This window comes from Rhipicephalus sanguineus, chromosome 2, assembly GCF_013339695.2.
Source record: "Rhipicephalus sanguineus isolate Rsan-2018 chromosome 2, BIME_Rsan_1.4, whole genome shotgun sequence".
Classification (NCBI taxonomy): domain Eukaryota; kingdom Metazoa; phylum Arthropoda; class Arachnida; order Ixodida; family Ixodidae; genus Rhipicephalus; species Rhipicephalus sanguineus.
The window spans coordinates 23,579,287-23,593,393 of NC_051177.1; the positions used below are offsets into that span (position 1 = coordinate 23,579,287).

Consider the following 14,107-nt stretch of genomic DNA (forward strand, 5'->3'; position numbering starts at 1 on the left):
TCGTCAAAAACCTTTAAACAATGGCGTACCAGGTCCAAATGAGTAAAGGTACGGGAAGACTTGGCGCCCCCTTGGATGATGAGGGGGTGACCCCCCGCCGTTCCCCGTAAGCACGCCGACATCAGCTGTCTCTTCTGTCCTCTGCTTTACGTCTGTTTTAGCAGTGCCGATTTACCGATTTACAGTGTGAGTAATACCGTACCGTCGTGTTCGGCACATAGTCTTTTTTAAACGTTTTAGAAACGCGAGTAGGTCACTGTGTATGGTATAGCGTGGTGAGATTATAAAAGTGGTTAGTAGAGACCTTGCAGGCTAAAAAAAAAAACAAAAGCGGCGTTGACTGTCAGGTGGCCAACGATAACGCGTCCGATCACGGCGCGCACAATGCGAAACATGTATGTATGTATGTATGTATGTATGTATGTATGTATGTATGTATGTATGTATGTATGTATGTATGTATGTATGTATGTATGTATTATGTATGTATGTATGTATGTATGTATGTATGTATGTAACAGCGACAAGCGCCACCGCTGGACATGACGTCAACACTAACCCTTTAAAACTAACACGCCAAGGATGACAAGGCGCCTTTGACAAAGATAGGTCCACTTATCGAAACGTCGGCCAGCCTGTTCTGAGGCACTTTCTCCTGTTTGAAACCTATCCCACTCTGTATGTATGTATGTATGTATTGCATACACAGGTAGAATGAAGGGTGCAGCAGAATGCTCGGACATGTAAGCAGTAGGCTGAACGTAAAATAAATAACTAATAAATAAACGCGTACGAAGTTGAAGAACCTTCTTTGTGAAGCGCCCAAGCCGTCACACGGAGATCAAATCGGGAGGACTACCAGCTGCGATGCAGGAGTGACTGAAAGCACAAAAAGGCACGTGCTCTTCCTCTCATTCACTTTGACAATTGAGCACGCAGAGTTTATACCACGATTTATCATCCCGCCGAGAACAAAAGGATCCATTGTTTCTGCAGCACGTGTCTGACTCCGAGGCCCCGGACCGCGAGTTCTGCGCTCGTGTAGCTCCTCACTGCAGCGTGACCCGCACGTCTGCGGCTCTTCCCTTATCCGTGAGCGAGCGTGGCGATAATGCTGACGGCCCGTCCCACACCTTCCTCCGTTGACGTGCGCGGGGATGTGTAACTATAACCGGTCTTCAACCAACGGATCGTCGCTCTTAACGCGCTGACAGGACTGTGGCGCTATCGCTTAAGGGCGCGGCATGAAACACGCGTTTTACGCTCAAGGCCCCCGACATATGCATTCTGAGTGCTTGGGATTACACCGGGACAAGAGCCGAGTGGGACGCGAAGGCGGGTGAGAGGCCGGCAGGCGATGCATGGTGCGGGGCATGCCATCAAAGTATAAATGAAGACTCGCTCGGTCTGCTGCATAATGTTTTTCAGATGGAAAGCGCGTTGTAATTGAAACGCGCGGTGTTTTGCCGGCGTGACGTGTCGCCTGCGTGCATGTTATTCTGCACGAAGAAGGAAAGCAAAAGACCGGAAAAAAGATGGCAGAAAGGACGAGACTTTTTTTTTTCCCCGGCCGGCGGCGGCTGCATTTTCGATGGAGGCGAAAATGTTTGAGGCCCGTGTACTTAGATTTAGGTGCACGTTAAAGAACCCCAGGTAGTCGAAATTTCCGCAGCCCTCCACTACGGCGTCTCTCATAATCATATCGTGGTTTTGGGACGTTAAACCCCAGATATTATTATATTATCATTAATTTTTTTTTCGAAACGTGTTGAATTCATTGGCGATGACTGCGATTTCTCATAACTCGGTTGCGCGATCGCATTTGCCTCGGTGCCTATGCATACGCGGTGAAAGTTCGACTGCCGACCACAAGAATGGGCGAAAGAGCCAAAGAAATCTGCTTAAGCTGATAAAAATGGACATGTTTTGCAATCTTATCTGCAGAATAAACGTTCTACGCGATCAAGACAGGTAATTTTCAATGCTCCCTGGATAAAAAGCACCAAAACTGTGCTTCTCTCGCCTCACTTGCATACGTTCGTGCCATGAAAAGCTGCAGACGGCAGCTCTTAGCCCTGTAAAACCATTCCCAATGTACTTACAAGGCCACGAAAGCCATATTGTGCCACATGAAGACGACCGGACTTCACGAGTGTCTGTGAACTACGAGGGCTATTTAAAATGTAAAGGCCTTTGGTCCCCGTAAAATAAATATTGGCTAGTAAAAATTTTTATTGGCGGGATTAATTCAGTACAAACCCACTTTACTTTTCTACATAATCACCGTTAACTTCTAAGCAATTTTCGAATCGCTACACCAGTTTCTTTAGTCACTCTGCATAGAAGTTCGCTGCCTGGGAATTCTTGGCTGTTTGAGTTAGTCGGTAAGCATTTTTGCTACCCGTGCACCTTGCACACTATTTGTGATATACAAGTCTTTCAGCTACAACCGTGCAAATTGTAGCGCAGTCGACAAAAGGAAATTCATCCGACAGACCACCAACTGTCGGTCATCGATCTAATCGCAATTTCCGGTCCACTTGTTGAAGTTTCATTGGTCTGTATTCTGAGCCTGCAGTGCCACTCCGCTCTTCGTCGTGCACATTTGCGTTGCCATTTGTGAAGTCTCGACATCATTTTCTGACCTTTCCTTCACTCATCACTTTAGGTCCATGAACTAGGCACAACTCCCCCTAAATATGAGAAGCTGACGGTCCTTTTGCATGCAAAAATCGAATTACAGCTCGCACCTCACAACAGGCGGGAGCAACGATTTTCGCAGACATTGTCGTTTGCATACCCCGACAAGCAAACTACTACTGAGCCAGAACAATAACTTCAGTACCTTCACGAAGAGTTAACAGATTGCGCTGCACAAATAAACCTTTATTCCGACGTGTAAATATTTGAATATTAGCAAACGGCCCTTACTTTTTGAATAACCCTCGTTACGACGTAGTGGGTGCTGTCGTACTTCACAAAAATTATGATTTATGGCGTAGTCGATACCTTGAGGAAAGCCAATACTTCAAACACAGTTGGTGTTGCCCCGACACGAAGCTGCGCTCAGAATTCGCATTAGGCAGCATCGTAATCGTCGGTTAATTTTTTTCTTACTCTCGTTCTTCCATCTCTATTTCATCTGTTATTCCACCTTTTCCCACCACCCCACGTGCAGGGTAGCCAACCGAGCCAAAACTTGGTTAACCTCCCTGCCTTTCCTTTTCGTTTCTCTATCTCCAAATGTGTTTGGAAAATAGAGAAATTTGAATTTGAATACAACTGAAGGAGAGAAATTTTGTCTCGGGCCACCTAAGTTATCTTTTGTGTGCCGGTGAACTAAAGTTAAATGTGTAAAAAGGTTTAATTATAATGGCTGTAATTGCACGTATGTTGCGTTAAAAAAGTGAAACAAAACTGATCGTTCATATATATGTCATCGTTCGTGTTGTGTATATAACTTAGCTACTGCTCTTTCTAAAGTCTCCTGAGCTCTGTGGCCGTCGGCGACTACGCTATTAGCGCTGTTTGTGTGCGCGCCCATCTTCCACCATTCCGCCATTGCTGACCTTTTATCTTTCCTCGACTGCTGACACGAAGGTCGCGGGACCGAATCCCTGCCGCGGCGGCCGCATTTCGATGGTGGCAAAATGCTACTACTTAGATTAAGTGCACATTAAAAAAACACCAGGTGGTAATTTCCGGAGCCCTCCACTACGGCGTCTCTCATAATCATATTGTGGTTTTGGGGCTTAAAAGCCCAACAATCATTACATATTTTCTCTTTTTCTTTTTATGCACACTTCGCCTTCCCCATTGTAAGGCAGATAACCAGACGTAACCTAATTAAACTTCCTGTTCTCCCTTTCTTTCCTTCTTTCTCTCAGCTCGTTATCTGGCAACCTTGCTTGCTTTTTCACGGGTAGTAATTGTTCAAAGGCGTCCCGCACAACGTCTCCACTTCTCCCTTTTCTTCTGCCCAATTAAAGGATAATGGCATGTAAGTGCTATAGTTGAATCAGTGAGCGAGAATATAATCCTTGCTGCTTAATTATCCGCGCTGTGAACTATGGGAGATGCAGCAGAGGTTTTCAGAGCAATTACGACCACACAGGAAGTCCTATACAGCTACATTTTAGTACACTGATACTGACGCCATCCACCTGCATCCGAATGTGGTCGCGGAGCCATGCCCACAACAGTATAGAACGTCGCTGCTGTGGAAGCTACCCAATGACAGACAAAACAAACACTCAACAAAACAACCGCAAATGTACACTGACTCCATGTACTGAATATTGCACTAGCGCTTCAGTGACGGTCAGGGTGTACTTTGTATCTGATACCATTCGCGGAGAACGTCGAGGTAAGTGTGTACAGCTCGTCTTCGTGTTTGCTTTATGTGCACCGTGCTTGACCCCGGTGCACGCCGGGTCATGGGTTCTAAACGAGCCTGACGGGCAGGCGTGGGGGACGATGTTTCAGTGACAGCTGCACATCGTTACGGTCATCTTAGAGCGAGCGCTCAGTAAGGCTGCTGTTCTTGGTGCACAGCCTTTCTTACAACCATACCGCGGTTGTCATAGCGTAGCGGGATCTGCGGAAGTTCAGCGCTGCTGGACTCGATGGACAGAGAGAGAGAGATAGATAATAAAATGAGAAAAAGGCAAGGAGGTCAACCAGAATTCTAGCATCCGGTTTGCTACCCTTCACTAAGGGGAGAGAGAAAGGGAAAGGAAGATGGAAAGAAAAGCGGAGAGAAGAGCAGGCGAGCGCGATTAAGAAACACAAATGAATGAAAGGAAGGTGTAGAGCGGGGGTACTATAGCCTATTTTTCAGTGAGGCCTTAATTGATTTCCGGTGTGAAGAAAGTTCGGGTCAGCATTCTATAGCACTGATTGTTTCGACAGGGGTCTGTCGTCAAGGCAGGCCAACATAGCAGCTAGCGGCAGTCTGTGCGCACTAGGGCAGTGACAAAGAACGTGGTATATCGTTTCATCGCTGCCGCAGTGGCTGCAAGCAGCACTGTCTTGCATGCCGATTCGGAAGGCAAAATATTTGGTGAAAGCAACACCAAGCCACAGTCGGCAAAGCACCGTTGTCTCGAGTCGAGAGAGTCCGGACGGAGGCCCAAGTCGACGAGACGGGTCCAGCCTATGCAGTCGTGTGTGCTGTAAACTTGGTGTGTTCCACAATGATTTTCTCTCATCATGAGCAATGTCTCGAATTTTCATTGCAGCATCTGTACTTGAGAACAGGATGGATTCTTGTGCGCAGATCGAGCAGCTGCGTCGGCATGTTCATTGCCCAATATGCCGCAGTGACTTGGAAGCCACTGAAACGTGATGTCATGTCCTTTCACGAAGAGGTGGTGGGCAAGCGCTGTTTGGTAATACGGGAATATCCTATTTTAGAAGAAGGTTTCAGCACAGCCGCATTTTCGTCTGACGGCGCGTTAATGCTGTGATTTGCACTTTTTTCTTTTTTTGCCTGACAGAAATGTTGAACTTCCGTCTGGCTAATAAGTTTCTCAACAAAAGTGGGGTTGACATGGTTGTGTTTTCAGTCTGCAAGTACATGCGTCGAACATTTCTCTTAATCTTTTCGCCGGTTCACGCCACACTCACTTGTCATTGTATACCTACATAGGCGTGCTCAACTAGAAGTTCCTAAAGAATTTTCGCTAACAGTGAATATGGAATCAACGTGGTATTCCTGTATAACCCAGTGGATGACCATTTGCGATTTTCATTACACAAAATATCGAGACACAGCGCCAACCACATAATCACACGGCGTATGTCGTCTAAAGAAGCTGATGGCCTTGGCAAGTCCTTCATAGCAGCTTGCTTGAGAGGCAAAACAGCTGATGCGGAAGAGAACGCGACGAGTGCCAGATTGAGAACGCTGGTGAACGACGCTTATATGAAACGAAGAAAAATAAGCGGTCAGCGAACAAGAAGGCTCCATTTTCAATGAGCGACTAATTCGGAGCAAGTGGCGCGTTGTCTACTTTCAGCAAAATATCACACGCTGTCGCCTGCGCCAAATCGTCAGGTGAGGATGAATGAATAAACTAAGATGTAAAAGCGGTCCTTCAGGACACATACAACGTCAACAGCGTTTTAACTTGAGCTTGTTGGTGCGCTCGCATTGCAGGAAACAGCGCAAATAAACGGGACAAAAAAAAAAAAGACAGACTGGACTTGGCGCTTGCTGGAAACGCACATTTCGGTAGTCAGCGCCAAGTCCAATCTGTATTTTTTCTTCCGTTTGTTTGCGCCGTTTCTTGCAACGAAGACACACAACGCGTTTTCCGTTCTATACAGATGGCAGCAGTTATCCATGAGAGAGAGAGAGAGAGACTCTTTATTAGAAAAACTGAGATTTTTGCCGGTGTCTGTATATCGCTGGCATGCTACTCTGTGTAGGGATGGGGAACGGGATTGACAGACTAAAGAAGAGAGGGAAGGAAATAATAATAAAAAGAAAGAATAAAAAAAAAATGAAATGCGCTAGTGAACCTGATAGAAATATTTACAACGAGGGTGCCAGGCAAGTTAAGGCTTTTCTATGTGAAATAGTCAATCATTAAAGCTTTCCGAATAGGCCAATTTTTGACAGGTAATTAAACAGTGATTGTAAAACCCGTCGATGTATTGAGGGGCCGGGCACTGAGCCTAATATTTTTTATTTTATTTAAAAGTACCTTGCAGGCCCCTGAAGGCATTGCGTAAGGGGGGTAATGCAAAAAAAAAAAAAAATGTTACACTTTGAACAGTGTACGAAATGAACGGGTATAAATACATAAGGAAACGAGAACAGCAAAAAAAAAATGTTACAGTAAAATATGCGGGAAAGTAGTGATCATTACGTTACTACTTGAGAACACACAATATCAACGTTAACGTAACGTTAACTGATCGTGGCAAATCATGTGCGCACTTTTTCTCGAAGCTCTCGTGCGTTCCTTCCTCGCAACTGAAACTGCCTTGGTAGCTTTCTGGATGGGTGACTGCGCTATCTGCTTATGCTTGCTTTGTCCGTTCGCCCGACCTTGGCAACTGCTAAAAACCGCTGTTTTGTTGCGAGAACGAGAGAAGGGCAGTTTTTCGAGGGGCTCGCTTATTTTTGTTAGACAAAGCTCAATTAATCCGACGGAATATTAAGACCATTAATTGCGAGAAACATGAAGCTGCTGCAGTGCCCTACACAACTGGCAAACCCCGCGCGAGCTTTGTCAGGAAACACGCTTAAAATTCGATGCTTTGTTCGCCCCCCCCCCCCCCCTCATCTTACTGTGTAACACGGTCGAGTTATGCCCCCATTTGCTGTCGTCTCCAACGCACAACAATGACGCCCACTTGGGCGACATGTCCTCTTTAACCTTATCTCCGTGGGCTAAACATCGCATACATACGGTCAGTGATGTCAGCCTCCGGCAATGCATTATGTCTAAATTTTTATTGATTTATTATGACTCAGTATAGCTTGGATGGTTATGCAATGGATGGAATAGAATGCAATATGATGAAGATACAACGACTTCACCGGACGTACAGTCCCTGTCATTGCAGCGAAGCGCTACAAGTCAGTATACGCGAGAACGCTACTGGAGTGGTGACGCTTCGTGTAACGCTTCGTGTATTACACAATACGTGTATGAATTCAATTAAATGACCAGTTGGCGCCAGCTGGTTTTCATACGGAGTGATTTGATACCGAGTCTAGCAACAAACTTACGCAGCGGCCACAAGCCATAAATGCCCATAAAAGCGCTAGCCGCACTGACGACGACGTCGACGTTAGTAGAGCACTTTCATGGATGAACGCGGTGTTCTTCTTTTTTTTTTTTTTTTTTTCAACTTTCTAGCGTTTCGTAAGTCAAATTTATCGCCGCCGTGACGACAAGATGAGGACACTTTTCTGGCACGGTGGAGGAACGAGCGCATCGAAAGCCGAAATCATAGCCCGTAGCCGTCGTTGCCTGCGGATAACGAGGCAAGAAAATAGATAAATAAGAAAGAAGCATCTTTCTAACGAGGCCATATTTCGCGCGTAATAGCGCGCACCATGCATGCGCGCGCGTGCGTCTGGGATCATCCACGGCGCCTGCGAAATAGATTCCGCTAATGTTCTTTAAATACATCCGACGCGTATCGCGCGAAGGCACAATATTCTAGCGCCGTCTACGGAGGGAAATAAAGGGGCATTATAGCATTACGGCTTTTCAACCTCGGCATTCCTCTCCTTCATTGACGGAGGGGAGAGGAAGAGACGGCGCCTTTCCACGGAGAGAAAAAAAAGACAAGTGCCTTGGCAGCCGGCAGCGCGGCGCGATTAGGCAGGTTTGATTTACGCGCGACAGCGCCGTAACCCGTTTGCAGTGTTCCCTATACATGGGGCCCCCCTTCCTCTTGCAACAACCTGTTATATATATATGTATGTATATATAGGGTGGCGCTGGCACGAGCAACCTCACGACGCATTGTTTAGAGCAGCACACAAGCAGAAGCGGAGGACCGACGCGTGCTTTATTTCGCGGTTTTCTCTCGAGAAAATACGTGACCGTGACGTTGACGCCTCTTCAAGTTTGTTTTTTCGGATTTCCGCGGCGAGAAAAACGCCTTCGGACGATCGCGACGCCTCGATGCTCCGTTCTTTCTCTTTCTCAGTTCTTCTTCCTCGGCGATAAAAGCGATATCGCGGTGGGAGAGCCCTTTCTCTTTCGGCCGCTTTTGTTACGGACACCGTGGAAATGGGACCACGGTCGCGCGCTGGAGGAGCCAGGTTTTGTTTTTGCCAGGCATTTTACATGCTAGAACGTTTTCGATACTTTTTTTCTCGCCTGAGATATGAGAGCTGTTCTTTTTTCGGAATTCCGATACGGTGGGACTGGGGGTGATGCCGGAATGCCGGATGCACGGAGTGAGTAGAGTGCTGCGTCATGGTACGGCGTTTGTTCAAACCCCGAAGCGTGAGCTGCCGTGTCCCGGCCTGTTTTGAGTTTCAAGAGACGGTTCATTTGCACGGAAGCTTCGCTGCCGTGGAAGGTTGACGTGGTGGCGTCGGTCCCCGCGGGCAACACGTTCAAGATGCGGATTGCGGGAACATATTTGTGCAAGTTGACTGAAGTCTGAGCAATGGGAATTAAGCCTCATTCATGTGGATGGAATCCGATGAAGCAGTCCAGCACTGGAACGACGCACGGAAAGACCAAGCAGTAGACACCACGAAAGAGCGGACGACCTTCCAACACCCATTAAGTTATGAAGGGGATTCTGTAACACTTAATGAAAAGACGAAAATAAATTAAACTGAGGAGTTCTACGTGCTTAAACTAATAACCTTAAAAATTTTGATCACCTTAGGTTGTTCAACGTGGACATAAATTCAAGTGCACGGGTGTTCCTGCATTTCGCCCCTATTGAAGTGTATAGCCGTCCTGGCCGGAAATCGAACACGCGTCCTTGGGCTTAGCAGGGCGCAACTTCTTAGTCACATAAGCTATCCACGGAGAGTGCGAACGCTCAAACGGTGCATAGGAAAGTAAACGTTTGTTTCGATGCAAGCGGCTGCATAACGCTTTCGGCATTCATTTCTTTCTCTAATAAAAACAAAATGTATAAATTGTTAAGTCTAAAGTGTAGTTGTGCAGTTTTGTCATGAGCTATAGGTCATTTACAAACGCAGCTCAACTTTTTTTTTTTCTCCCTCTCTTTTCGGTGTGCCGTTAACCGATTTATACCAGTTATGTAGGTTCTGTTACGGTTTATAAGCGGCGTTTACGAAGACAACACGAGGTCTCGAGGAGATACGTGTTTCAGCACTAAATTGCGCGCAAATTAGATTAATTGCGACAATCGCGCAGCAATTGTCGTTAATCTTTGATGACATTGCTTATTCGCTAAATGGCTTCATCCGCGGTTAGGAGCCCCCCTTTTCCAGTAGCACAAAATGAAGGCTACACGCGGCACACAATGCGCGTTACGTGAGGCACGCCAATTTTCACTGACGGCTAGCTAGTTGCGCCGTCTTACGCACGTCCATTAATCACGTGCCCCGCGCGTATTTTCACTGCAACCAGAGCGCATGTGCGCACTGCGTGACGAAAGGGAACTGCTCACTCTAATTGGGACTCGTGGCATTCTCCCTTCGTATTGCGAACCGGTTGACTCACAAATCCAGCAACTAACACGAGCGGGGGCTACCATCTGTCATGACTACTGCTGCCAACACGGCCTCGGTATTTCAAAACACGTGATAGACGCTCAGCGGCAGAGAAAACAATTACACGGACAGCGCTGAATTTGTTGTTGTCCTTTTGTCTCTCTTTGTCGGGCTGCTGTTGCGAAGGCGCAGTTACTGCGCTGTTGATTGAAAGTTGAGGCATACGGAGACGCGAGAGATTACTCGCTGAGCATGGCGGAGAGATGAGAGCTGAGTTTCGGTCGGCGTACGCGAAAGTTTCTGTTCGCCCAAACAGTGGGTGACGCTTGCAAGTGGCGTTTGATAATTAGTTTATCAAGCTACGGAGCTCGTTATATTGTCTGTTACTCGGGTGTTGAAGCGAATCCACTGAGGCTAATAAAGAAACGTTTCGAGGGCAAATTTTATCGAACGATAGCACTGAATTTTGCCTGTTATACGATTATACCGAAACCCACGTATTGGTGAACAAGCTCCCCAGCAACAAATGTTACGATAACAGGCAGCGTGTTGAAGCGTCAGAAAGTAAGGTGCAGAGCAACAAAATTCTTACCTGGCGCATGCGTCTGATTAAAAGCTGTCGCTCACTTCAACAGATAGATAAGACTTATGTGTTGACGCCACAACCGTCGTTTCTTTCTTACTCTCGGAATTTAAACACGATGCAATCCTTACATTTACAGTAGCAACCTTACTGTCCTATTGTACATCACTGATCATTGTTTACCCCTGTAAAGTGTGTTACCGAGCGATACATATTCAACAGTATCCACAGATCCTGCGCAAGAACTACGAATGAGTTTGTCATTGTTGCTTGAGCATTACACAGCCCACTCCCAAGCGCGTATGGCATATTACTCTTTGCCAAAAACCGCAGTTCTCCAAGACATCTAGTGAATCGTGAAAACTGTGGGGCGTTTTGCTTATACGCTATTCGGACGAAACTTTCACCTAGTGTCAGTCGACAGCTACCATTATTGCTTGCTCTGTTCATGGATGATGCACTCAATTAGAGCAAAGCTTCTTGGATTCACGAATAACGGGACAGTATATAAGAAACCCAATACTTGCAGCAATCCAGGGAGACTGCTGATGTGACCAGGAACAGCGAAAAAATAAATAGCTAAATCAATCATGAAAAGTTGTAAAAGAACCCACCTGGATTTCGTAGCGGGCCTGGTGTTCCAGTTTTAGCTCCTGCGTGGTTTCCAACGTTCCCGACGTGGCGTCGATGCAAAATTTCCCTTGGGCTCCGGCCAGGATAGAGTAAGCCACCCGAGCATTGTTTCCATCGTCCTGGTCAGTTGCGGTGACGGTGCTCACGAAGCTTCCCGGGGGCGCCCCGTCCGAGAGCTCCACGAAGTACTGCGTCGGGTAGAACTGTGGTCGGTGGTCGTCAACGTCCAGGACGGAGAGCTCGACCGTGGCCGTCGAAGACTGCGCGGGATTGCCCTGATCTCGGGCTACCACTATCACGCTGTACGCGTCCTGTCGCTCGCGGTCTAGGCTCTGCTTGGCGACGAGCCTGCCGTGTACTTCGTCCAAGTGAAACATACCCGGGTACATGAGCTCGACTTCGGGAGCCAGGCTGTACGCCACGCTGCCGTTGGAACCAAGGTCACCATCGGCCGCAGACAAGACGGTTACGAGCGACCCTGGTTCCGCGTTCTCTGGTATCGAAGCCTTGAACGAAGTCAGCGCGAATGCAGGCGCTTGGTCGTTCTCGTCCAGTAGCTGGACGCGTAGAATAGCGTGCGCCCAGCGCGGGTTCGGACCACCGTCCTTCGCTGAAATTTTGAGTTCGATAAGATCCTGCTGCTCGCGGTCTATAGGCCGGGTTGTGGTGACAAGCCCCGTCGCGGGGTCTATGCGAAACCAGAGCTTTTCATTGCCCGATGATATGGCGTAGGACAATCGCGCGTTTATCCCTGTGTCCCGGTCTGTAGCAGTCACCGCTGCCACGAAGCTCCCTACGGGCGCTAGTTCACTAAGCTGCGAGGAGTACTCCGACTGCTCGAACACCGGTTCGTGGTCGTTGACGTCGTTAACGAGAATTAGAAGAAAGGCAGTGGACGACCGGGGCGGAGAACCTCGGTCGGTCGCGACCACCGTGAGGTTGTACCTGCTCACTTTCTCGCGATCCAGAATTCCATTCACGCGCACTATGTCGAAGCTGGGCGTGGGCTCGAGTCGAAAATGGCCCAGCTCGTTGCCACCTCGAATTTCGACGACAGTGTCGCCGTTGGGGCCTTCGTCGTGATCGATGACGCTCACCGCGGCCACAACGGAGCCGTTCTGCGCGTTTTCGTCCACGGTGGCGTAGCTGTCCGGCGCCGTAAACACACGGAAGCGGATCACGGGTTCGTGGTCGTTGGCATCTACCAGACTGACGGTCACGTACGCTCGTCCATCCTGGCGGGGCGACCCGTGGTCGTGGGCGAACACGGTGAACACACAGCTACGCGGCGCATCGGGTCGGCTGCGCTTGCAGCGAGGCGGTCCCGTCGACGCTGTCCGCAACACACCCGTGTCCGCATCGATGGCGAAATCCGCCTGCACTGCGGGATCGAGGAAATAGGAGAGCTGTGCGTTGACACCGGCGTCAGCGTCCGTGGCGCGCACTTGAAGCACACTAGCGCCTGCGGGTAGGCTTTCGTTAATGCTCACAAAATAGTCGCTGTGATCGAACATGGGCGGGTTGTCGTTCACATCGAGCACAGTCACATTCACCTGAAGGTGTCCCAGACGCGGAGGCGTGCCCCCGTCTCGAGCCGACACGTTGAGCGTGTACGAATCGCGCGCCTCGCGGTCCAGGCGACCCGTGGTTTCCAGGTGCAGGAAGGGAGTTTCTCCGCTAGGGTTTGTGGTGACTACTAACCGAAACTTTGCGTCCTCGTTGCCACCCACGATTCGGTAGTCGGTGCTGAGACCGTTGGCACCGGCGTCTCCGTCACTGGCCGTGTCGAGAATGACGCGGGTGCCCACATTGGCACTCTCGGAGAAGGCCACATTCAAGCTCGACTCGGGAAACTCGGGCGCGTTGTCGTTCACGTCGAGAACACGCAGGCGCACCTCAATCGGGTACGTCGGCTGGCTGCTCAGCACAACCAGGTCGAAGCGGTCGCTGGCCAGCTGCTCACGGTCGATCTCCACCGCCGTGCGTATGGCGCCCGACTCTGGGTCAAGGGTGAACTCGGCTGGCTGCTCGTTGAAGCGGTACGTGAAGTTAGCGCGCACAGGTATACGTCCGACGAGCGTGCCCGCAGGCTGTCCTTCCTCCAGTTCGAGCAGCACCCGCGTGTCGGCCTGCCGCGATCGCATGGCCGGCAGGGCCTCGGACGGCTCCGTGTTGACGGTCAGGCAGGCCGCCGGCGCCACCGCCGCGAGTAGCTGCAGCAGCAGGGGAAACAGCAACGCCATTAGCCACCGGCGGCGCGGCATCGGCCGCCGCTTTGCAGACACCATCAGGGCAGCACTGGGTCCCGGCCCGGCTGGGGCCCACAGCACGGGCGCTCGGTTGCCGGTGTCCCAGCCGATGGTTGGGCTCCTGGCCTCATGGTGGCGGCATCGGGAGCGCGGCTTTCTCTGGCCTCTGCGCCAGCAGGCTGCTCCGCTGCTGCCTCTCTTCGGCCCCCCTCCGCGGGAAACCTGCTCCTGCGAGACGGCATTCCAGCGTCCGGGAAAGAGGGGCCCGTGACGTCATGTGCCCCTCTTGTGAGGAGCAGCGGCGATGGCAGGACCCCCCCCGAGAAAAAAAAAAATTGTGAGAGGAGCTAGGGGGGTTTCCCCCTCTCCTGGCCGCTGGAATGCGCAGCCCTGATGCCGCGGCTCCTGCTCCGGCAGCCGCTCCTTCTTCTTCGGACGGCGCTGTTGCGGCCGGAGCTCGGAAGCGGCGGC

The 14,107-nt window shown here is 49.7% G+C and overlaps 1 protein-coding gene across 1 annotated transcript in view; it reads right to left on the bottom strand.

Annotated features, from left to right (window-relative positions):
- The window catches only part of LOC119382530 (cadherin-related tumor suppressor-like), a 130,501-nt gene extending 116,708 nt beyond the window's left edge, over nucleotides 1-13,793 (bottom strand). Inside the window, 1 exon segment of the mRNA XM_049412155.1 lies at nucleotides 11,369-13,793. Coding sequence (XP_049268112.1) covers nucleotides 11,369-13,675 — 2,307 coding nt within the window. The 5' untranslated portion in view covers nucleotides 13,676-13,793.
- Nucleotides 13,794-14,107: the final 314 nt, after the last annotated feature.